The sequence below is a fragment of the Fundulus heteroclitus genome, chromosome 20 (genome assembly GCF_011125445.2).
Source record: "Fundulus heteroclitus isolate FHET01 chromosome 20, MU-UCD_Fhet_4.1, whole genome shotgun sequence".
NCBI lineage: Eukaryota > Metazoa > Chordata > Actinopteri > Cyprinodontiformes > Fundulidae > Fundulus > Fundulus heteroclitus.
In genome coordinates, this window is record NC_046380.1 from 16,031,720 (window position 1) to 16,054,670 (window position 22,951).

The window sequence follows — 22,951 nt, forward strand, 5'->3', positions numbered from 1 at the left end:
CCCCCCTTCTTAAAGCCTCGCCCTAACCTCACCTGAAGCTCCACACAGCTCCAACACACACACACACACCCATAATTTAAGACAACCAGCAATAAACCCTGTCTGCAAGGTTCACCTTGACTTCTAGGGTACAAATCGAACATTGCGACTCTGGACGCTACGATTTCAAATACAAGGAAGTCATAACTTTAAATCCCTCATCAGGCCAGCCTAATCCAGGACACAAGTTGACTATGTGACTCAATAAAAGGAGCCATTTCAGCACCGTTTCATTCAGTTTTTTTAAAAGCAACGCATGTAACTGCAGCTTTTAAGGAACGTTTTGATTACTAATAATTAGATTGTGAGAGTAATGTTATGTAGGTGTTCTCTTTGTGTTTCGAACCGGCCACCTTTGCAGCCTCTCCAAGACACAAACACCCAGCTTCCTATCCACTAGGCCACCACTGCCACTGGTGTAGTATTATCAATTTGATTTTGATTCACAGATAAATATTAGGAAAGGAAAACTACAATATATTTTATGCTGATAATTTGATATACTGTCACCCTCAAAATGTTTTTCTATTAATGTTCTTAAGCGATGTTTAATAGTGGGGTATAGAAGTGCATTTACACTCAAAAATGACACACGGTAAGAATCTGTACCCTTGTTGAGGGAACTCTGTCAGGTAGCTTAGAAATATTCCTACTCCTGGCAGATTCAGGGATTCAGACGACTGTAGATGGAAATCTTCCTATTTTGACTTTACCCATACGAGATCGGGAAAACACTTTGGAGTACTGCAGATGAGACCCAAATCTATCAATCAATTTTCCTGCTCCGTCTCGCCGTCTCTCATGAACAAGACCAGACCCCAATTCAGGAGAACGCAGCTCACCTTTTTTCCATTTGAGAACCTTATTTCTGAGTTCGTCTGTAAGAACTGAAGGTTGTCATTGTTCTGTAACAACACAACAAGAAAGACATTTGCAGGAGTCTTAAAACTTCCAGACATCGAAGTCAAACGCTGAAGAAAAAAAATGGATGCTTTTCGTGTCTGTTTAATGTTTTACTCTGTTTGTTTTGTAGCTGTGCCGCATTACAGCCTCATAAATAATGTGAATGCATAATGAAGAGAGCAGGAGAAAAATCACATCAAACTTGCTGGGGTTGTTTTTGTTGTGGAGCTTATTGACACCAGTCATAAACATTGAGCTCCTAACAGCAGCCATCTAATCTAAATGAACCTGTCCCCTCGTCCAATCAGGAGTCTCTACTAATTCTCACATCTTATACATCTGTGCCTATTTGTTTAAGCCTAAAATTAAAATTAGGTGAAACAAAACTCAAAATCATTGACGAGCCATTACTTCAACGGATACAGCCAGTCTGATAAACGTTGCGATGGGCTGTTGCGCAACGTTTCTTGGTCGGGGGCGAGCTGAGCTGAAGCACAGAGAGAAAAAAGCGAAAGAGACAGAGACAGAGGTAGAACGGATCATTAAAGCGTGATTTGGCCACCTTTGACCATCTGTCTTTATGACCCTGCCTTTGAGCTTTAACGGTGATATAATGGGGTGAGGTTTGTGGCTTGTGTGCCAGGGTGTGAAAAGAGGGAAAGATGGTGAAGCGAGGACTGAGTTAGCACACGATGAGTCACCTCGGTGGTTTTACAACCCTGCCTGAGTAGGTACAGCGTGTTTGTTCTGCATGGCGATTAAATACAGTAGGCAGGGTTATGGGTTCTTTATACAAGAGAGTCAACCGTCCGGTGGAGAGAGCGATGGTTGTGTTTGTCACGTCGGTGCCGTGATCGATTAATTGGTCCCGCAAACTGAACAAATGAATCAAATTTGTTTATTATCTTTTGGAGATAATGCGATCTGAGAGAAGCAGAGTCGTCTTCGTGGCGGATTTCCTCGGTTAACTCTCCCGTCGACAGATCGGTTCATACATGTCGTTCAAAGAGCGCTTGAGGCCTGCGGAGGAGTTCCTGGCCAAGAAATCTTTATTTAGTTGACGTTCTATGTTATAATCTCTTCCTTTTCTGAACACTTCAAAGTATTCGCCATCAAATGTTTTCTGTTAAACATGTAGATTAAAATAAGATTTAAAAAAACTAGACTTTAATGGAGGTGTAATTTCTTCTAACTATGCCTGGACAGTTTGGGCATTTAACACAACTTTATTATGGCCCTGCAACTAAGTTTTTTTTAAAAAGAAATAGTCTTCAGGGGCTAAAAACACTGTCCTGAGTTGGCTCACTACCCAGATGTGTATTAACAGAACATTACAAGGCTTTGTCCTGAAATCTGCATATTAAACAATAAACATGTGGATGATTGTAAGGGGAAAAAAGCTTCTGGCTGCTCCCTGTATAATGAGCCGACGTCCGTCCAGCCAGTGATGCATTTACAAAGGGACTTATTTCATCGTGGCAGACCAACTTACCAACAGCCTGCTGCTCTCCACTGAGTGAGACATTTGTGTCGTCTTTACAATTTGACACAATCTGTAGCAAAAGGTTGTTACCTTGTTTAAAATATAACCTTTTATAATTCGGTCAGTCCAACTATTTAGTTAATGAACCCAGAGCTCTGGATAGGATGGCTATTATTGACTCCTCCAAAATGGACAGAAACCAAGTTGTCCCCTGGTGTTCCTTTGTTGTAAGGTAACCTTTTATAAATTCCAGTTTTTAGGAAAAAGGCGCTTAAAATATTTGTCCATTATCTTCATGCTACCTGAGATCAGGTCAGTGAGTAATAGGTCCAGGAGGGAAATCCAGACGTCCCTCTCCCCAGTAAGACTCCAGCTCAATACAGCAGATCCTAAGGTGTGTCCAGGACAAAAGAGTCGGCTTGAGGCCGAGACGACCCATACCCGGAGGGACCGATCCAGTTTTCTCTGTTTTGAGAGCTTTGTCTCGTCTTTTGAATAGTTTTGTTTCTGCTCTGCTAGAAGGTCAAGCTATTGAAATCCATCCATCCCTTCATAAGACACAGGGGTAACAAGTCCAGGAGTAAAAATCTAGGCATCCCTTTCTCCAGCGACTCTCCTCTTCAGGTCATCCCCAGGGTCTCCTTCCAGTGGGACTTTACCAGAAAGCCCACAGACAGAGGCACCAATGGGGCATCCTGATCAGATGTCCAAGTCACCTCAGAGCCACTCTACTCCCAGCTCCACCTGGATGACAGAAAAAAAAAAGAAAATTATCTGTTTTGTACCAACAGTCATAGGAACTGACAGGCTTCATTATTTCTTTTAATTATTCGTCTGGTTTGGAGAAAAACTGTTCTCTGGCTGTTGATAATTAGTTTTATACCTTTAAGATGTATATGTTTACACAGATTTAAAATTTAAAGTGCCATACCCTTTAAACAATCCACCATGCTCTGGTTCAGGTTAGGGCTTCACTTTACTACAGATTAAAAATCTTGATTTTCATCAGACTCCTGGAAAATGTTTTCTTTTTTTGTGTGTGTCCTGTCTGGCAATGTGGCAATAAGAATTGATGTCTCAATGCCAAAGGGAGCCCAACAGATTTTACTTTCACAAGTGGAGCCTTTCTGCTTTCACCATAGTGCTGTGCTTTATTTATATATGCAAGAAGTTTCATTTATTTTTTTATACAGGGACTATTTCATGTTCAATGGACACTGAAATGGGAAGGTAAAAGAAGAGAAACAGTTGAGACAAAATGCTAAAAGGGAGAAAAGGTGAAAGAGGAGAGGAAAGGAAGAGAGCAATATAACATCCTCTGAGTCTGCTTCTACACCTTCAAAGAGAGATATAAAAAGAACAGCAAAACCAACCGATAAAGTATTACATGTACAAAAGAGCAACACCTTGATAACATCACTGGATAATATACAGTATTATTTAATATGAAATGTATAAAGTGACAGCTAAAGATAATAATAGGGGATTTATGTATAGAAGTGAATCTGTAAGTACCTGAATCCAAGCACCTGTATGTGTTTGTTAGAGTGCACTTGTGTATGTAAGGTTTTTCCATAAGGAAAATGCTCAGTAGTGGTTGTGAGGAGCCAAAGACCCCCAGAGCACCGAGGCAGAAGCCAGGAGAACCAGACCTCCAGATGCCCGAATGGACCCCCAGAGCAAATGTGCCCAAGAGGGACCAACAGAGGGAAAGCTGCCTCCCCCATCCCAGGAAAGAGCAGCGCCGAGCCCCAGGAAACCCCCAAACAATGCCGAAGGCCCCGGGAGCCGCAGGGACGAGCCTGTGGGCTCCACTGGCAGCCAGCTACGCCGGAGTTGAAAATGTTGAAGAACATTTGAAGAAAAACTAGTCCCCTCCTTCCTGTCTGGACACAAATATGTGAAACTTCTCATTTTATTAGAAATTCCAGTGCATAGCAAAGCAAAAACAATTTTCTCATTGAAGTAGAAATAATGCATTTTAAAATGGTTGCATACAGATATAGGAGTCAACATTCAAAAACAGCGGCCATAAAAGTGACACATCTGTATCTCTGCAAACAGGGAACCACAGATCTGCTTTCAGAAACGTTAGTATGTCACCATGTACAAGTTTCAGGGTTTATCAGAGACTTTTATTTCGTCGTTACTCTGTCAGCGGCTGCTTATGTCTGATTGAAGGAACATATTGAAATTAAACAGCAAAGACATTTTCATTTTCTAAGCCTGTTTTATGTGTCGAGAAACCTGGATGTTTGAGGGCAAAGGAAACATTAGAGGAAATGCCAGTGTTTGTGTGGGAGAGGGTTGGCCCCCTTCGCTCTATCACTAAGGTGAGTGGGTTTAAACCACAGTCTGCTGTTTTAAAGAGACCACAGACCAAAAGGGAAATCTGGTCTGCAGAGGTGGTTTGTTCAAGAGCTTCTAAGAGAAGAAAGATTATCTAATTCATTAACGCTACTGATTTTTTTTTTCAGGATAAAGAACGGCAAATCCTGTAAAACGAGGATGAATTTCATCTACATCTGCTGTTTTAATGAACAGGTACTTTTCACGTCGAGAACATAAAATCGAAATCCCTTGGAGCTGTCATGCTGACTTCCCGGAGCACTGACTAATTTTCCAGACATATGAGCTGATTATCTGCTTTAGAAATCTTCAGTTTAATTTGTTCAGTGGTTAAAAAAAAACAGTCCAGATGGACCACAAGGATCCATTTAGCTGTACAGACCGTACAATGTGTCTTTTTTACTAAAATTTATTGAAACACAAAAGTCCTCTATTGTGCATAATGTTTCCACTTCGACTACAGGCATGTCTTAATGGCATCAAAACCTGGATGGTCTTTACATTTTCTGCTTTTAAACTCTGACAAGACAGAAATGATCATCATTGGGCCAGGGTCTTTAAAAAATAAACTTCTAAATCAATCACTTAACCTAGATGGCATTCAATTTGCCTTCTTGTAATAAAGTAAAAAACCTTGGTGTTATTTTTGACCTGTACATGTCATTGAAATCCCATATTAAATGTGCTTTGAACAAAATATGCTTAAACTGAGTTGAATACACATAGTTAATGGCGGCAGCAAATCCGTCAACGATTTTAATCAAGAAGGATTCTTAGGGCTAAACGCAGACGTGCTCGACCAGAAGTACTTTCTATTAGAAAAAGAAAAGTAGAGTACTCAGTACAGCAGCAACAATAGCTTTCGCTCCACTAAGTTACACAGAGGTACTGGGCCAGGACTACTTTCTATGGGAAAGGAAAACACATAGTTAACGGCAGCCATGCCATAACTCTAGGATAACAATGTATAAATAAACCTGCACTGCATCTGGGTTCCTCAACAGAGGTTCACAACAGAACCAGAATCAAAACAGGAAGAAAAGTTGTTTCAAGTGACCCAGTTATGTGGTGACTGTGGTTGTGAAATCTCTAGCCAGGCCTTGCTGAGGGTTTTTTAAAGCACTAATTACAAACCAGTCTAACTTTTCCTGGTCCACATCAGGTGAACCAGCTTGCAACTTCATGGTTAATGACTTCATTTAGAGGCTCACAATTTCCATAGATCAAAAATGGGGAGTTGGATTTGCTATTGAACACAAAAACAACTTGAGGGAATCTCACGCGCCACCCAGCCGTTTTCTAAACACAGATTAGGACTAATGTTCAGTCGATTGGGGAGAGTAAAAAAACTTCATGAACTAGTCCTAAGTAACAAAGAACCCTGATTAAAGCAAAGGCTACCTGAGTGTCATTGATGAAATGTATCATCGTGTAATGAATTAGAAGATACATTCATATGAATACAGTCACCCTCTGGGTTGATGAAATAAATAACAAAACATTGGTAAGCATTGCTTATTTTTCTCCAAATAAATTATGATAATTGGGCTAAGTAATGGAGTGAAATTGTGGAGGGGGGGGGTTGGGGACAAAAATGCGCACAGACTCTTTCTCAGAGAGCCTGTTGTTGTCCATGGAGGGAGTGGAAACACAAGAGCCCTAAAGTTTAAGCATGTGTCCAAGTGTGTGTTTGTGTTTGTGTGTAAGTCGCTGGAGGGGATAAAGAGCCATTGTCTGCAGCTGGTGCATCCCCCTACTCCTCCTCTGTGCAGCTGTGAGGAAATCAAACGCTCTTCTTTTCCTCCTCTCTGCCTCTGTCACAACCTGCTGATGCCTTATTAGGTCATCCATGGTGATGTGTAGTGATGGTTTGTTTGGAGTAGTAGGCAAGCCGCCAAGCTGTTACATATGGAGGAATATCCTACGTGGCGCCACCGTGACGCCCAGCTTCAATATGAAACGGCAAAGTATATATCTTATATAGAACTGATTATGAAACTTGTGGATTTGAGGCAGAGGAATAATTACATTTCAAGGTTCCTGGACCCATAAAATGTTAAGAGTTTTTCCTTAAAATCAACAACATCACCTTAAGAATGAGGCCTTACTAGTCATCATTTGCAGTATGTTGCCTTGGTAGTCTGCATCGGCTTAGATCGTGTTTTCTTTTTTTGTTACAAGATGCCCTGCAGTTTTTGTGAGTTTTGACCTGCAAAATGTCGATGTCAGCTGTTCTGAATTATGCACTATTATATAAACTACTATGAAAAAATATAAGAGGGGCACTGGAATTAAGCTGTTTCTTCCTAGCTTTCCTGCCATGAGCATTCATTAATTATTTAGGCCTGTATTAGGAGCACAGGAAACATCATGCTGCATGTTCAAGAGAGCAGTCACTGTAAAAAAAAAAGGTGTTTACTACAATTTTAATAAAAAGACAAAATAATTTGACTGTTCATTTTAAACTATCTTCGGGGATTAGTGTGACTGGCATCACTAAAACAGTGTCCTCCATGTGTATAAAGTAGGTCCTTAATTCAACTTTGAGATTTCCAAACAACTTCCAGCATATCCATGACAGGCAGAATGGAGACCTCAAAGGCTAAAGCAGATCAGCTTTCTGTATGACATTAAGCCTTCATGTTATCTGCTGAAAGGAGCGCTCTCTCTTGCAGCCTGAATGAACCACAGATATATCTAAATATATTTTACAAAATAGTTTGCTTTAAATACAGCAGCTTTCCACATCTCTCTGTTTCCTCTGGCTTTGTTTTAAAGCCCCTCTTCTTCCCTCAGCCGCAGTCTCCACACTGAAGAGTGTTCCCAGTTTGATTGCTTAAATATTAAATAAATATCAGATCTTTGAGTTTCCAACTGGTTTTAGACGTCAACGGCGCATTTTCTCTCTGCAGAACTGCAGCTTGACGGATATATTTTGTCTTTTTTGGATCCATCTCTGTACCTAACAAACCAGAATCATGACTGAGTGAGAAAAAAATCTGAAATTTCATCAAATATTTCTTTTTAGTAAGGTCTTTACACTTTGCCTTCCTGACAAACCTTTCTCTTTTCTTTTTTTAACCCCCCCCCCCCCATCCCCAACAAAAGATTTTTTGCATTGCTATGCAGTCTTGAGATATATGAAATAATACAAAAAAATTGCAGTTGTTTTTTTCTTTGACATTTCGAAAGTCAGTTTGAATATGGGGAAAAGACAGTATAAGCATGAAAAGTAATGTGTAATTCCAGATTATGTACCCAGTACCAGTAAGTATTTTCAAACATTTTCAAAATATATCATGCAGCAAGTGTGTCTTTGATTGGATTAGATGTAGAAATCAAAGCTAAAGTCACCATATGGTCCTATTATGGTTTATTAACGGGAAATGTTAAAGTTTTGGTTTTAACTATTATTTGCAATGTTTATTTTTGTGCCTCAGAAAACATGGAATGCACTTTTGTAAAGAGAAGTTCAAAGTTCATTTACCATTGACCCTACTATATGCAGCTTGTTACAAGTTAGTTCAGGCGGGACACTGCAAATATTAGACGTCCATTGATTTTCTTGCTTTTATGGGTATTTCAGCCCTTGTCAGTTTTTCGCCTGGAAAAACACATAGAAACTTGGACTTTAGAAGGTCATATGCCCTGCCCAAATTTGGTTAAATAAAATATAACAAGTTAGGCTTTTTAAAACCGTTTGATTAAAAAAAAATAACTTTAGACTTTTTTCTTTTTGTCAACTTTAATTGTAAACCCTGATTTCATTCTGTTTAGACAAAAGCCAATATAAAAACATTGCTCAAGGAAATCTAATGTGCTACAATGAGATCATCATTTTATAGAATAATCATCAAGCTGGACATATATGGGGATCTGTGTTTTTATTATTATGTTTTGGGCATAAACACAATAGAGCAAACATTTACAGACAATGAACCATGAATGTTTTTATCACAGATTGAAAATCTAAACCTGTGTTATACATTATTGAAATGGAAAATAAGCCAAACCTTTTTCAAATCCACTAAAGTAGGAGCTGCTGTGCGACACAGAGATAAACGGAGGGTTGTTGTTTGCTGTGTTATGTGATCATAAAAGTGTGTCTGACAGAATCTGATCAGATGTAGCAGAATTAAAAACAATCCTTTGATTATGTGATTTGTTCTGTCAATGTGGAGAATAAAAAGCTGTCTCTCAGTGAGAAATGTTTCCAGTAATTTATTGAAGAGTGTAGCGTGTGGAGGTGTATGTAGTGGGTGGCGAGGGTGTTCAGAATACTAAAGTAAAACTAGTAATTGTGCTTTGGTAAGTGCATGTTCACAAGGCACATACTTTATTTTCTCTTTGTGCGATTTAAGAAGAAAATTAAACTCTGCATTGTGGTGTGATTAGGACCCCAGAGTGGGAGTGTTGGAGCTGTAGACGCACATGCAGCTACTCAGTGTTTTAATCCTAGGAAACTAAAAAATATATATATCTCACACAGCTATATAAGTAGCTCCGTTTTGCTGTTGTAAAACTAACAGTTGGTTTATTGTGGAAACATAAATTATTTAACTGAATTTCACAGCAGTAAAATGTTTCAGAGAAGTTGAGCTTGGAGGCGGTGGAAAATTGCACAAAATTGGACTTGGTGTGGGCTGTTCTGGAGCATCAATATTCTTTAATGTGAGCCGGTCCATCGTAGCTCTGGCTGTGACTTCTTAGTCATTGCAGTCTCTAACAGGATTTCCATCCCTCTCCTCAGCATGATGCTGCCACTGCCCCATTTCACCATGGCTATAGTAAGCTTGGAATGATGATGATGAGCAGTATCAGTTTTCCACCACACAGGATTATGCATGTCGGCCAATACAGGCTCCTACACCCGAGCAGTTCCTCTGCAGCTCCTCCACAGTTACGTGGGGCTCTTGGCTATTTCTCCAAATCAGTATCTTTTTTTCAATTTTAAAGCGGACAAATCATGCAAAATCCACTTTCTCTGCCCTTAAATACATCTTGTGTACTTGGAGTCCCTACAAGTTCAAAACAGTTTCATTTATTCTGTCCAGGTGCTGCATGGATATCTTTAGATTATTTTTGGGTCGTATTTTTCGAGCCGTTCAGATTTCTATGTCTTCTATTACGTTTTTTGAACAATTACATCAAAGCGTTTGCTGCAGAGCTGCTGAACAAGGTCATGGATCTCCGGCTTAGCAATTTCTCGAATCTGCCATTTTCACTTCTCTGAGCGATTTTGTAGTCCAAGCTGAAGGATGCAGAGGCTACACCTGGATATGTTTGGTTACTCATTACGTCGTTCCCCAGCGTACTACAAAGATGGCTGAACGGGGTGAAGTAGAACTCTGCAACCCGGAGAGGATCAGGGTGTTTAGTGTCTCCTTTGCATTTAGAGAGGCCGCACCCAAACAGGTTGCTCTGAGACGAACCTCAGAACAGCAGTAAAAAAGAGGTAAGGAGGAATTCAGACCAAAGCATTGCAGTTCCACTTTGTATAGACCAAAACTGAATGATTTCAATGTTTTAATAAAAGGAAGAACTGAAAAGCATATGTCCCCTTTAATGTCCAGTGGCTAGAGCAAGTTGGGAGATTGTTTCCATAAAGGCCAGATTTGTAGCATGTATTATATATATGTATATATGTATATACATGTATTATATTTTTTTATATATATATATATATATATATATATATATATATATAGATATATATCTATCTATATATATCTATATAATATATATATGTGTGTGTGTGTGTATATCTCTATATATCTCTATGTATTATATATATATGTCTTATTTTTATATATATATATAATATATATATATATATATATATATATATATAGATATATATATATATATATATATATATATATATATATATATATATTAAATCCACACCATGCATCTTTTGCCTTCCACTTCACTGTCATGTATTGCTTTGTGTTGGTCTATTGCAGGATTATATTTTTTGGTTGAAAATCTGGGAGCAACTTGTGTAAAGCTACACATCTGTAAACGCAGACAAGGAACTATGGTTTATTTACCATAGAACAAAACCTCATGTCTACAAATCCTAATTTTACACAAAGTCTTCTTTTAATAAATAAACCGAAAACCTAAACTGATCTCTGAATTTGACCAGGATCAGGTTTATTTAAAAAATAACGCGAGTACACCCATTCTGCCGGGGTGATCAGAAGCATGAATCAGATCTAATTTCTGCGTGTTATTCAGAGCACAAGCGTGTCTATGAATGGACGCTGGGTGATTAAAGTCGCCTGAATCTCTGCGCCTTTAAATTTCTCAGCTCCTCCCTCCCGTCAGTGACAACCCTGCAGAGCTTCTTCTTTAATGCATCCAGAGGAAATGACAAACCAGAGGTGCTCTGTGGCCAGGCATGTCAAATAACAACACCGATCCCGGGCTTTAGCCTCAGCCGCTCAACCCGAAAACCCCCACACGGGAATGCGCTAAGTGGACATCTGCGGTAGCGCTCGTTACTCCGCGGACGCCCGGGGGCTGGAGCTGAATGGACGTCGATGGACTGGACTGACATCCACTTCAGGCGGACCGAGCGAGTTGGCGACAGAGAGACCTGCGTGTTCAAGTTTCCTGCTCCGAGCCGAGGGGCATCGCCGTGTGCGCGTTGGATGCGTTTGGAGGTGCGCGTTGGGTGCGTTGCGCCCGCAGGAGCGCAGGAGGTGCTGGAGGAGCTGGAGGTGGCAGCGGGAAGCGAAGTTTAGCGCCGTGATTTTTTTTTTTTTTTTTTTTTGCTTTTTATTGCGTTTAATTCTGGTGCCCCCCCTACCTTCAACTTTTGTCTGTGTCGCTATCATGTCCCGTAAGCGGACAGGCGGGTTGACGTTTCCCCGATGAAAACGGATCACCTGTGCGGAGGCTCAGTGATCGTGACTGTGACGATGATGGCGAGCAAGAGCGTGGAGTGGCTGCAGGACGAGCTGGAGTCCGGGGCCGGCGCGCTGCTGCTGCTGGACTGCAGAGCCCACGAGCTGTACGAGTCCTCGCACATCGAGTCGGCCATCAACCTGGCCATCCCGGGCCTCATGCTGCGGAGGCTGAAGAAGGGCAACCTCCCCATCCGCTCCATCATCCCCAACAACGAGGACAAGGAGAAATTCGTCAAGCGGTGCAAGACGGACGTGGTGCTCCTGTACGACGAGGCGACGTCGGAGCGACACGAGTCCGGGCTGGGGAGCTCCGTGATGGGGCTGCTGCTGCAGAAGCTGCGGGACGACGGCTGCAAAGCTTTCTATCTGGAGGGTAAGGGGTTTTGTGTGAATGCGCCCGATTCATAATGGTCTTATGACCATTATGAATCCATAATGGTCTTGCGCGTAATTTCTCGCAGGTTTGATGTAGATTCAACATGTCAACACACGGTGGCAAGTCTCTGATGCGTTAATATTTGGTGTTTATGTGCGAGAACTAAAGCTGTAATGAACTAGAAATGAGCCCCTTGGTCTCTTCGTTATTAAAAAAAAAACACATTCAAACTTTGATGTTTTGCGCTACCGATCAGTTTCACATTTCTTATTATAACCCGAATCTATACAAAAGCTAAACCCCCAACTCTTAAAAATGCATGCTTGTGTTTCCTCTTTTTTCTACCCTGGTTTTTACGCAGAAGTGGCCCCGCCATGTTGTGCCCCTTCAGGGAAAAGATAACCTTTTTATTTTTTTTCATGAATGAAGAGAGAAAGCAGGACGCGCTCCTGTAAACCCATTCCTCCAGCTCTACATTAAAGAAAAAGGCAGCCGCCGGGTGACGCAGAGCAGATCTGGGTGCAGCTATATGTGAGCCGTGGATAATGCCTCGGTGAGACGGGGAGGCACAAGCATGGCTGCCATTCACAAAAAGTCCGCTGAGCTGTGAAGTGTTGTTGGGCTCAGCTTTTCTCAATGGAGCGCGACTGTCCGCCCTGTTTTCATGCTCAGGCACTAGTAAATGCCGTGTCATTACCCCTTTATCTGTGCCATCACTGTTACAGGAGACACGGCTGTATAACGGAGGATGAGAAATAAGATTGAGCTGTCAGGAAAATCTCCTTTATGTTTTATTCCGATTCACCTGCCTACCCTTATTATGAATCATGATTTCCTGCTGCGTCCTGAAATATATGGAGCTTTCCCTTTTATTATTGTCCAGGTCTTGGTAAAAATGAAAAAATAAATAAATGAAAAGAAAGAAATCCTTATTCTGTAAAATAGTTTTAAAAAACACAAACTTCTAAAAGCAAAATATTCTTTTCGTCAGTTTATATTTCAATGACATCCTTTATCTTTAATCAAAACTGGAGTGTTTGTCAAACATGGCGGATCGTTTGTAGAGATGTGCTGGTCAGGCTTTTTCAGGCCAATACCAGTTTTTAGCCGTGCTTCGTTTGAAGTCTTACTTGCTACTTCTAGTCCTGTCAAATTGATTTGTCTTTATTTCGAATAAATCAAATATCAACCACGCTGTGCTTTAAAGAATGTTTACTTGGCGTGGGACAATCCAGCTCAAATCGGACACTTACCTGGTGCTGGTTAATACGGTTCTGTCCAGTACCAGAGCACAAAAGGCTGGCTTCATCATCTTGCTTTATGATTTGTGGAAAGTGCAGATAAGAAACCCGTAATGGTCAATATTTTGAGCTCATATTTGCAGATCTTTTTAAAATTCGAGCCTAGTTAAGTATTGAATTTAATATTATCCTTTTCCAGGAGTGGAACATATAGCGGGGAATAAGAGAATGTAATATGGAAACATGTTTCTTTATTCCTTTCTTTATAAAAGTAAAAGAAAAGCTAAACTTCTGAAAATAAACAGAGTATTTCGAATTGATTCACGCCTGTATGACTTGTATTCTTTGTCAAACTCAATCATAACTTTTTAGAGATGTACAGATCTGGCTTTTTTTCTTGGCTAATACTAATTTTCAGTTCTCTTTCTGCCAATTGAAGTTTTGAGAAATTTAAACTGTGGTGTATAACGGAGAGGAAAAGTATCGCAGATTGCTTGGTGGCTCAAACATCTTTTAAAATCTAGATAAAACTGATAAAATTTCAAGATCATCCCTATCTCTGCATCAAAGCATATGCCAATAACCGTTATCTTATTATTCTCACACACAAAAAAACACTTAAAAGTTTTTAATTCTGATGCAAGAATGAGTGAAGCGTGAAAACAGTCAGATCTTCAGTATTTTATCTACTGATAATTGTTTATTGCTGATTAATCTGACCTCTGGCCAGTTGATGGGTACATCCGTCTAATCATTTTGAGTTTGAGTTAATGACAGACAATCATTAAAAGAGAGAGCAGCTTCTCTGCTCTTTGGTGATCATGGACTGGTGTGTCTTTAACTGAAACCTTTTAATACCAAACAAAAGATTTAAAGTAGTATTTTAGTATTTTGTAAACAAAGGCAGTTGTATCAAACATGACAGTGTTTAACTTCTGGTTAGTGTCAGTTAACTCCGTTCAGATCTGTTGCAGATTTTCAAGCAGAGCTTCAACGTTGTGTCGTCTCATGTTTTGTTGAACATAACAAAACTCGACACGGTAAATGTTTTTGGACGTGGATGCAAAGAAATGTATGAAATCTGACTGAAAATCTTAAACGTTTTTGAAATGAAAAATGTGCGGTAGCCTCACGCTGTGCATTAAGAGTACCTGTTATTATAGTCTCTCTTTTCAATTAAATAACAACGGATTTCATGGGGATACTCTGATTTCGCCTTAAAACACATTTTAATTGTGCATTTTGATCTTAATTGTTGCATAACTTCCCAGAATTTCTTCTATATAGTATCTTTCACAGGTAAACATCCCAAAGTGCTTTACAGTAAACACAAGTACGCCAATAATGACAACAAACATAAAAAATAAGGAGATACAGAATACAAACAGTACATACAGCACAGGGGCATTTTTATTTATCTCAATGATTAAATTCATAAAATGGCCATATAATTTCTACAATAAAACATTTAAAATTCCTGAAAATTTGAATTTTTGGATGAAAGTGACTAGAAATGAACACGGCAAAGAAATCTGAGTGTATGCTATTTATGTTGAATTAAAGAAATACTTATGTTATGATGATATTCCAGTTTGAGGTGCACGTCTATATCAGTATTCTGTCTTCAGCTGTTTCTTTTTAAAGGAATCAACATTATTAGCACAGCTTAAAAACGAGGAGAGCATATTCCATGGTCGAGAATTAGCAGGAGTAATCTGTAGAGGTTTTAAAACCAACCTGGGGAACTAACGGTCCCCGCTTAGCTTGCTGAGGGTCTGACTGACTGACTGATGTGTCTACATCAACCCTGGAGGCTTTGTCGCAAAGACAGGAAGTAAGCCGTTCTAAAGGAGAACCAGAGTTCCCCCACATGATCCTGCAGCTGGTTACTGAGGTTCCGTGGTCTGCAGTACCAACGGTGGAGGGTAGGTCTAACTAAACAAGGCCTGGGAATTAAGAGAAAAGTGGTCATTTAAATACTGGGCTGTTTATTTTACGCTGAGATGCATCTGAGCTTTAGGTTTGGGTCATCAAGCCTAAAGCTTGATGGATAAAAGCTAAACGAGATAGATTTAGAGGATTAACAAGGCGAGGGCAAATGCTTTTAAGAACTAAGAGTTCAAAGATTTCTTGTGGACTTGAAGATGTCCTGCAAAGTGATCGCTGAAATGACGACCAGATATAAAAAGGTGACGCGATTCTGTGTGACACAGAAGAGGGAAATAAAAGCTTTGGACTGATATTCTGGGATTTTACTCTCAAAGATGCTGAGGAACTTGTGTTGTCCATAACGATTTGGCTGTTCTAGATAATAAATTACATCTGACAAAGCACAAAAACTATATTTATTCGCTTACGTTTATTGTTTTTTTTATTATTATCTTTAGGAGGCTTCAACAAATTCCAGTCGGAGTATCCAGAACACTGCGAGACCAATCTGGACTGCTCCTGTCCCAGCAGCTCCCCGCCGGCCTCCGTCCTGGGCCTGGGAGGACTCCGCATCAGCTCCGACTGCTCCGACGGAGAGTCGGACCGGGAGCCGAGCAGCGCCACCGAGTCCGAGGGCAGCCCGCTCCCCAACAACCAGCCTGCCTTCCCCGTCCAGATCCTGCCATACCTTTACCTGGGCTGTGCCAAAGACTCGGCGAACCTGGACGTGCTCAGCAAGTACAACATCAAGTACATCCTGAACGTCACGCCCAACCTGCCCAACATGTTCGAGCACGAGGGAGACTTCAAGTACAAACAGATCCCCATCTCCGATCACTGGAGCCAGAACCTCTCGCAGTTTTTCCCCGAGGCCATTTCGTTTATCGGTAAGTGGAGTGCGGAGTTTCTGCTGTTTTAACACACATGTGCAGGACAGCTCAGAGGCCTGGACATGTTACCCCAATGATTCTGAGTGAGTAGGTGTGGCCAAACTATAGAAACGTTACTGTAATTCACAGTCACTGGTTCTGATCAGAGGAATTCGTCCCATTTTTTCGACTTAAAATTGAATATACCGGTGTCTGAGGTCACTAGCAACCGGAAGCCTGAGAAACAAAAGCAAGCTGTGAGCTTTTGTGCCTGGTGTGGGTTGAATCTCTCATTCAGAGAGCAGTTCAGGTTTGCAGGGCGAAAGTACGTCGCACTCTGACCACAGAGGGGAATAAATCCAGCCGCCTTATCGTCATTCCACCACAACTCAAGCTTTAGATCATGCCACGTTCAGGGGACTTTTTTTATACATATCTTTTCATTTTTTTACGTCATTAGAAACGGACAAATCTTCCTGAAAGCTGGGCGTACTTATTCAGCTGAAAATGTGCTGTTAATGCCGTATTTAAGATCCCGTTCATCTTCGTAGTCTAAAATTAGCCCGTATAAGCAGCAGTTTAAAATGTTTCTCTCTGAAACTGGAAGGAACAGAAAAGGATCCCAGCATGGATCCGGGGTTTTAATGTTCTCAGCTGCATTATCCACCGCGTAGTCTTTTAGTAACCTGGGCCAGTTAAAAGTATTGACTTGTGACGGTAAATTAAACAATAGATGGGTTAATACCATCCGCATATTGATGCACTGTAGACAAAATAAATGTAGGCATTAGGTTGGGAAAAGGCTCCATTTTGCTGTGTGCGCCGTAGATTCTCCTCGAGGTATTTTGAACGAAACGTGTTTCTGAAAATCTCAAATAATCAGAGTCAAACTGGAGTGATTTTTTTTTTCTGAAGACAGGGATTTGTGCTTTCGTGTTGTTGCTTTGACTGAATCATATCTCACTTTATTAAGACTACATAAAAAGTGGTGTTAAAATCTTAAACCCTGATAATTTTTTTCTTATTTGTAAAATTTACTGCACATTTTAATGAATTCTAAGGAGTGTTGTACAACATCAGGAAAACATGTGATAGCTATACCTTTACCGACTGTTGTGGTGATGGTTAACACACGTTTTCCTGCCTCTTTATCACAATTTCCCACAGCTCTTAGCTCCAGCATGTCGGCCACTAAACATATACAACAATGTACACGCATGGTGCTGAAAAACGAATGTTCTAGAAAATGACGAGTCTTAGTATTCCTTCACAGTTGCAGTATTGAATACATTGATGTCACCATCATGGCTGAGATTGAGGGATTTGAACCGGCAAACATACCGGGCTGCCACGCAGTCTGGAAAACTCTGGAATTTGTATTTTCCAGGTCTGGATAAATAAGGAAAAATAAAACGGAGCATGGAAAAAAAACATATTTCAACACTTTTTACCTGGTTTCATCCATCCATCTGTGTGTCTATTGGTCTATTTATCACTTTAGTCCTTTTTATCCATCCACTCATCCTGTTTTTCGCCCATTCTGAATGTAACATCTAACCTCTGGAGGGATATCTGCTGTGGGAGTGCTGGCCTTGTTGTTAGACAGAAGGTCATTTGGATCCTGGAGAGGCTGTGAGGTTCTGGGTTTGAATCCCACAGACTGCCCCTCTGGATCCCTGAGCAACACCTTTAGCCTCAGTTTGCCCCACTCTGCTGCCTAAGGGATGGGTTAAATGCAGACGTCAAATTTCATTTCAATGTATGTTGAAGTGACAGATAAAGATAATTATTATTGTATTCAAGGAGAACCTTTGTAGCTATACTTTAAAAAAAATAGTATCTGCAGGAAGCCTTGACTATAAACACAAATTGTTGTTTTTTTCTGGCTTAATAATATCCAGAAGGCTACACGTTTATCTCAGAGACCCAAATATATTCACTAAGTTGTGGTAAATCCATATAATTTTTCCAAAAAAAGTTAAAAAACAAAACAACTGGCCTTTTTTTCAAAGTTTGAAGACGTTTCGCTTCCCACACTGCAAAAAGAGAACTAAAATAAGTCAAATATTCTTGAAATTAGTAAATTTTTCCTTGATTTGCGCAGCTAAATAAGACTATTTGCCAATGGAGTGAGTATTTCTACCCCTAAAATAAGATAATTTTATATCCTGCACTTGAAATAAGATGATGGAGATTAATTGTTCTTATTTTACGTGCAAAAGTCTTATTCCATTGGCAAATAGTCTTATTTAGCAAAGCAAGAAAAATCCACTAATTTCAAGAAAATTTTGCTTACTTTTAGTGCCCTTTTTATAGTGCATCCAGAAAGCTTTCTCAATTCAAAATGTCTGGAGTAATGTGGAGTTCCAAGCTTTATAGTACTGCCCAACTAAGGCCTTGTAATGGCTTAGATAACATGCAAATTTAACAGAAACAGGTCCACCCATTAGTAATGGGCAGCCATTAAGGTCATTGTCCATATAATGTTGTAAAAAAGTTTCTTTTGTGGAAAGTTTTCATTTAATTATTTCCTTTCCCTGAAACGCTTTGCCACCCATGAGGCTGTTAGAATTAAAAAGCAGTGAAGTTGCAAATAAAGCATAGAGAGATTTTTTTTTTGCGAAGACAATGGAGATTTTTTTGCCCTCATCTTATTTTGTTTTCTGAGTTTCCCTCTGACTTTATTCTCTGGGAATGGATGACTTCCCTCTGCACTGAGCGTTCTCAGTAGATTCCCCAGACCACCGTTTTTTTTTGTTTGTTTTTTTTTTAAACTAATAAATCAGCGTAGATGGGAGTAAGTGACACATGCCAGACCAGGAGATCGCGGCCGATTCGGGTCATGCTGATGTTAAAAGGAGGCCAGCTGTAATATGCAGGGATTACATCAGATCCTTTTGCTTGTAGCGGGGTAATTAGGGAGACACGGATGTGGCGGCACAGGTAAAAAAAAAAATCCTTAACTAACTAAGAAATGTTGATGGACGCAGAAGGAGAGAGGAGTTTGTTTTTCCGGCAGTTTGGCGTCTTGATGAATGGAGGATTGTGGCGTTATTGTGGTTTTAAAGCGGCAGTAATGCAGCTCAGCCGCCAGATCAGTTCCAGGAGATTAACCATTGGTTATTTATTCCACTTCTGAGCCTTGTAGAGAGTTTGGATAAATTCTCCCCATGCTGATTTTTACGCCCCTCTCCTCTCCCTTTCTCATCGTGGAATGTGAGCACACGTCTCATATAAATTTAATTTGGCATCAGTTCGGCTGCCCGAGTTCACGAGCCAGCTGACCTCAATCCTCCAAACAGGAGATACAGTCAGAGAGAGCGAGAAGAGGCTGAAAGAAAGAAAGGAAGGAAAGAAGCACTTAACTCTCGCTCTAATGGCCTCTGGATGCGAGTGCAAGTGCAGCCGCTTAATAATGGAGGACCCTCTTTTATTCACAGTTTGCTGCGGATAAAGAGACGGAGGGGAACTCGTCCTCTCTGCCGTCATTGAGAAAACCTATTGTGAGCTCTGTATGGAGCATATAGAGATTAATAATTATAAAGTTTTATAGCATATTTTTGTTCTCACATTTTCCTCTAATGCTTAGTAATGCCAGTGTTTTCTAACAGAGGGACACGACAGACACACACTTTAACTGAAACATTGCCGTAAACGTGAATATTTACCAAAAAGGTACAAACTAGAGACAGTTGAACATTTACAGTAGCTACATTTATTTATTTTTAATTAAAGGCAGTGTAGAGGACACTTCAAATCCATCAAATTTGGTCAAAAGTCACCAGGAGGATTCAATTAGTTTACTTTAATGACTATTTGTCTTATTGATTATATGGTTAATTAGAAAATTAGTCCTTTGGTTTGGTTTTAATGTTAAATTAGAGTGTGAGGAAGAAGCTCAGAGGGAGTCGACCAGAGGGAGGAAGAACATGTGACCACTTCCTGACAACTCGCAAAAAATAAAAAAAATAAAATACCCCAAAGTCTGAATGAACGACCAAGACTGCCCCCATAGTGTATCTGGTGCTAAAGGTCATCATGGTTATATTAATATATAACATTTGTTCTTCTTTTGGCATGAAGATGGAATCATAACTATTAAATTTGTAGTTTCTTTACTCTTCATACCTTGAAAGTTGATGCTTACAGGAAGCAGTCAGAACAGCTGAATTTGTCTTTCTTGCAAGCGAGAACACGGCGCAGCAGCGCCTCTTTCAGCCAGCTGACTAGCAGTGTGCAGTAAACAGGTGGAGAAAACTCCAGTCACCCAGACATTTCCGCTGACGTCTCATTAAAAGCACTTTAAACCATAGAAATGCTGACAGAACATTTTACCTGGTTTGAGTCCAGAACTTTTCTACGATCCAGAATCCATGATTGTACTTGAGTGCAGCGTCACTGTTACAATGCTAAAACGAAGTATTTATCAAAGAATGCTGAATTACAGGTTATGTTTACATTTCCGGTTTAATTTCTTCTCTGTGGTCTGATTGATATAATGCTCTTTATTGGAATTCATAAAGTGTTTTATTTGATGTATTGGTAGTTATAACTCATTAAGTAATCATCCAAACATACGAATAAGGATTCACGTAAGAATCCGAACATTACCGTTTTTCCCTGAAATTAACTATTTTATATGAATTTAAATGTATAAAAGTGAAAGTTCTGGGTTGCAGAGTAATCTCATCATCATTTCTCTCTCTCCTTTATTCTCCCACCCTCCTCTGCGCCCTCCCCAGACGAGGCTCGTTCCAAAAAGTGCGGCATCCTGGTCCACTGCCTGGCCGGCATCAGCCGCTCGGTCACCGTCACCGTGGCCTACCTGATGCAGAAGCTCAACCTGTCGCTCAACGACGCCTACGACTTCGTCAAGCGGAAAAAGTCCAACATCTCCCCCAACTTCAACTTCATGGGCCAGCTCCTGGACTTTGAGCGGACGCTGGGCCTCAAGAGCCCCTGCGACAACCGCTCGACCTCGCCGCAGCCCGACCAGCTCTTCTTCACCACACCGACCAATCACAACGTGTTTCAGCTGGACACCCTTGAGTCCACTTGAAAGTATGACTTGAGACTGTCTCGACCCCCCCGTCTCTTTCTATCGAGAGGTCGGCGGTAACAAGCGGCTGCTCTTGGAGGAAAGCAGCCGGGGTTTATTGAAAGTTTTCGCCTCCTGAGGCTCCTTGTCGGAGAGTCTGGCCACAGAGCTGCTCTAGAGCGACAGGAGGGGTCGCTGAAGCCGGGTTTACGAAGACGCGAGCGGAGTTTCTTTAACCCAGAGCGGGGGAACTGTGGGTTTACACCTGAGCTGTCGCTGAAATTGAGGCTCGACTGAGCTGACTGACAGCTTAATACAAAGATAGGAACGCGGAGGATCCACAGAGATGACGTTGGCGGCGTCTCATGGAGAATCTGGGATTTACTCGCTCTACTGAATGTAGAGCATTTCTCTTTTTTTTTTTTAAACCAAGGAATTAACAAACTTAAAAGTATGTAAGTTTGTACTGTATGTATGTTAACGTACATAGCAGAACATGTATGAGAAGTCCTTAACAGATTAAATATGTCTATATGCATTTTTTGTATATTTTTATGTACATTTACGCACAGATCTGTACCTTTATATAATTATATACTCGTTATCTTTGTCCAGAAACAAAGTGAATCAATTTTAAAAAAAAAATGGTTTAAGAGATTGTAAAAGTAAAGAAAGGGAACGGTTGTTTTGAAGGGGGGGGGGTGTTATTTTCCGACTCGTTTTCAACTTATCTTGACATAATGCAGTTTGCACAGTGGCGTAGCCGTAGACGTGCTGGCACTTGATAGAGAGACATTCAGAGAGGAGGAGGAGGAGGAAGAGGAGAGGCCAGTCCCAGGCTGTGACGAGTCCTGACAGCTGCGCGGCGCGGCGCGGCATGGGGGGGGAAAACGGGGACCTGAGGCCTCCGAGGTCGGGGTCTGGGCGAAGGTTGGAGGTCTGCAGGTCCTTCTTCCTTCTCCAGATCACCGTTCGCTCAGCGGGCCGACGAGGAGCTCCGGGTCGTTTCCACCAGCTTGTCCTGCACGCCGTAGTCATTTCAGTCAGAAACCAAACTCTTCCCCTTCCCTCGTTATTGCGTCACAGCAGTTGTCTCACAAGCTCGTTTTGCCAAAAGTGGTTTCTGCCAGCTCAGACGTTTGTTTTTGTGGGGGGTTGTTTTTTTTCTCTTCCTTTTTCAAAAGAAGACTTTGCTGAAGAGGTTAGGGTTGACAGGAAAAGCATAAGGAGGAAGTGTTATGAGAGGTCCCACATTTTGCCAAAAAGGACACCAGGAAGAGGGACTGCGGGCGTAATGCGGTGTTTGTGCTGCCGACTGGGACCGGCCCCTTAACGCTCTCAGTCAGGATCGCCCGCTTCATCAAAGATAGTTTTAATCACAAGAGAGATATATTGGTGATGAAAAGGGAATTTATATAATATAGGTATTAAAGAAATCGATCTTATTTTGTATACCTGAGCATGCTGTGGTGCTGTGTGCTCTCTTAACAGTCTGTGTAACCAAGGGTTGGACGTCGTGGCTTTATAAAGTGGGAGGACATTTTGGGTTTTTTTTGTTTTTTTTTGTTGCTGCCGTTGCTGCTGACAACAGCACGCAACGTAAGGTATGGATGGCTTTCTGGGACAACGTGCACATCTGCTGCACTTACAGGAAGTGTTCGGGTCATTTGAAATTCAAAGGAGAGACTCCTGCAATAATTCAGAGAAAAACTCCATGCAAAGGATTTAATTCTGCGTTTTAGCTTGACTAAACATGCTCCCATTCTTCTGGGTCCATTTGGACAAACGCACACACCGCGTTGCTTGG

General features: G+C 40.9%; 1 protein-coding gene across 1 annotated transcript; it reads left to right on the forward strand.

The window, feature by feature from the left end:
• The first annotated feature begins 11,127 nt into the window (after positions 1 to 11,127).
• On the forward strand, positions 11,128 to 21,753 carry dusp7 (dual specificity phosphatase 7). Its single transcript, XM_012869335.3, has 3 exons — positions 11,128 to 12,064; positions 15,696 to 16,124; positions 20,849 to 21,753. Exons 1-3 carry the CDS (start codon positions 11,656 to 11,658, stop codon positions 21,163 to 21,165), a joined length of 1,155 nt encoding a protein of 384 aa, XP_012724789.1. The 5' UTR covers positions 11,128 to 11,655; the 3' UTR covers positions 21,166 to 21,753.
• The last annotated feature ends 1,198 nt before the right edge of the window (positions 21,754 to 22,951 follow it).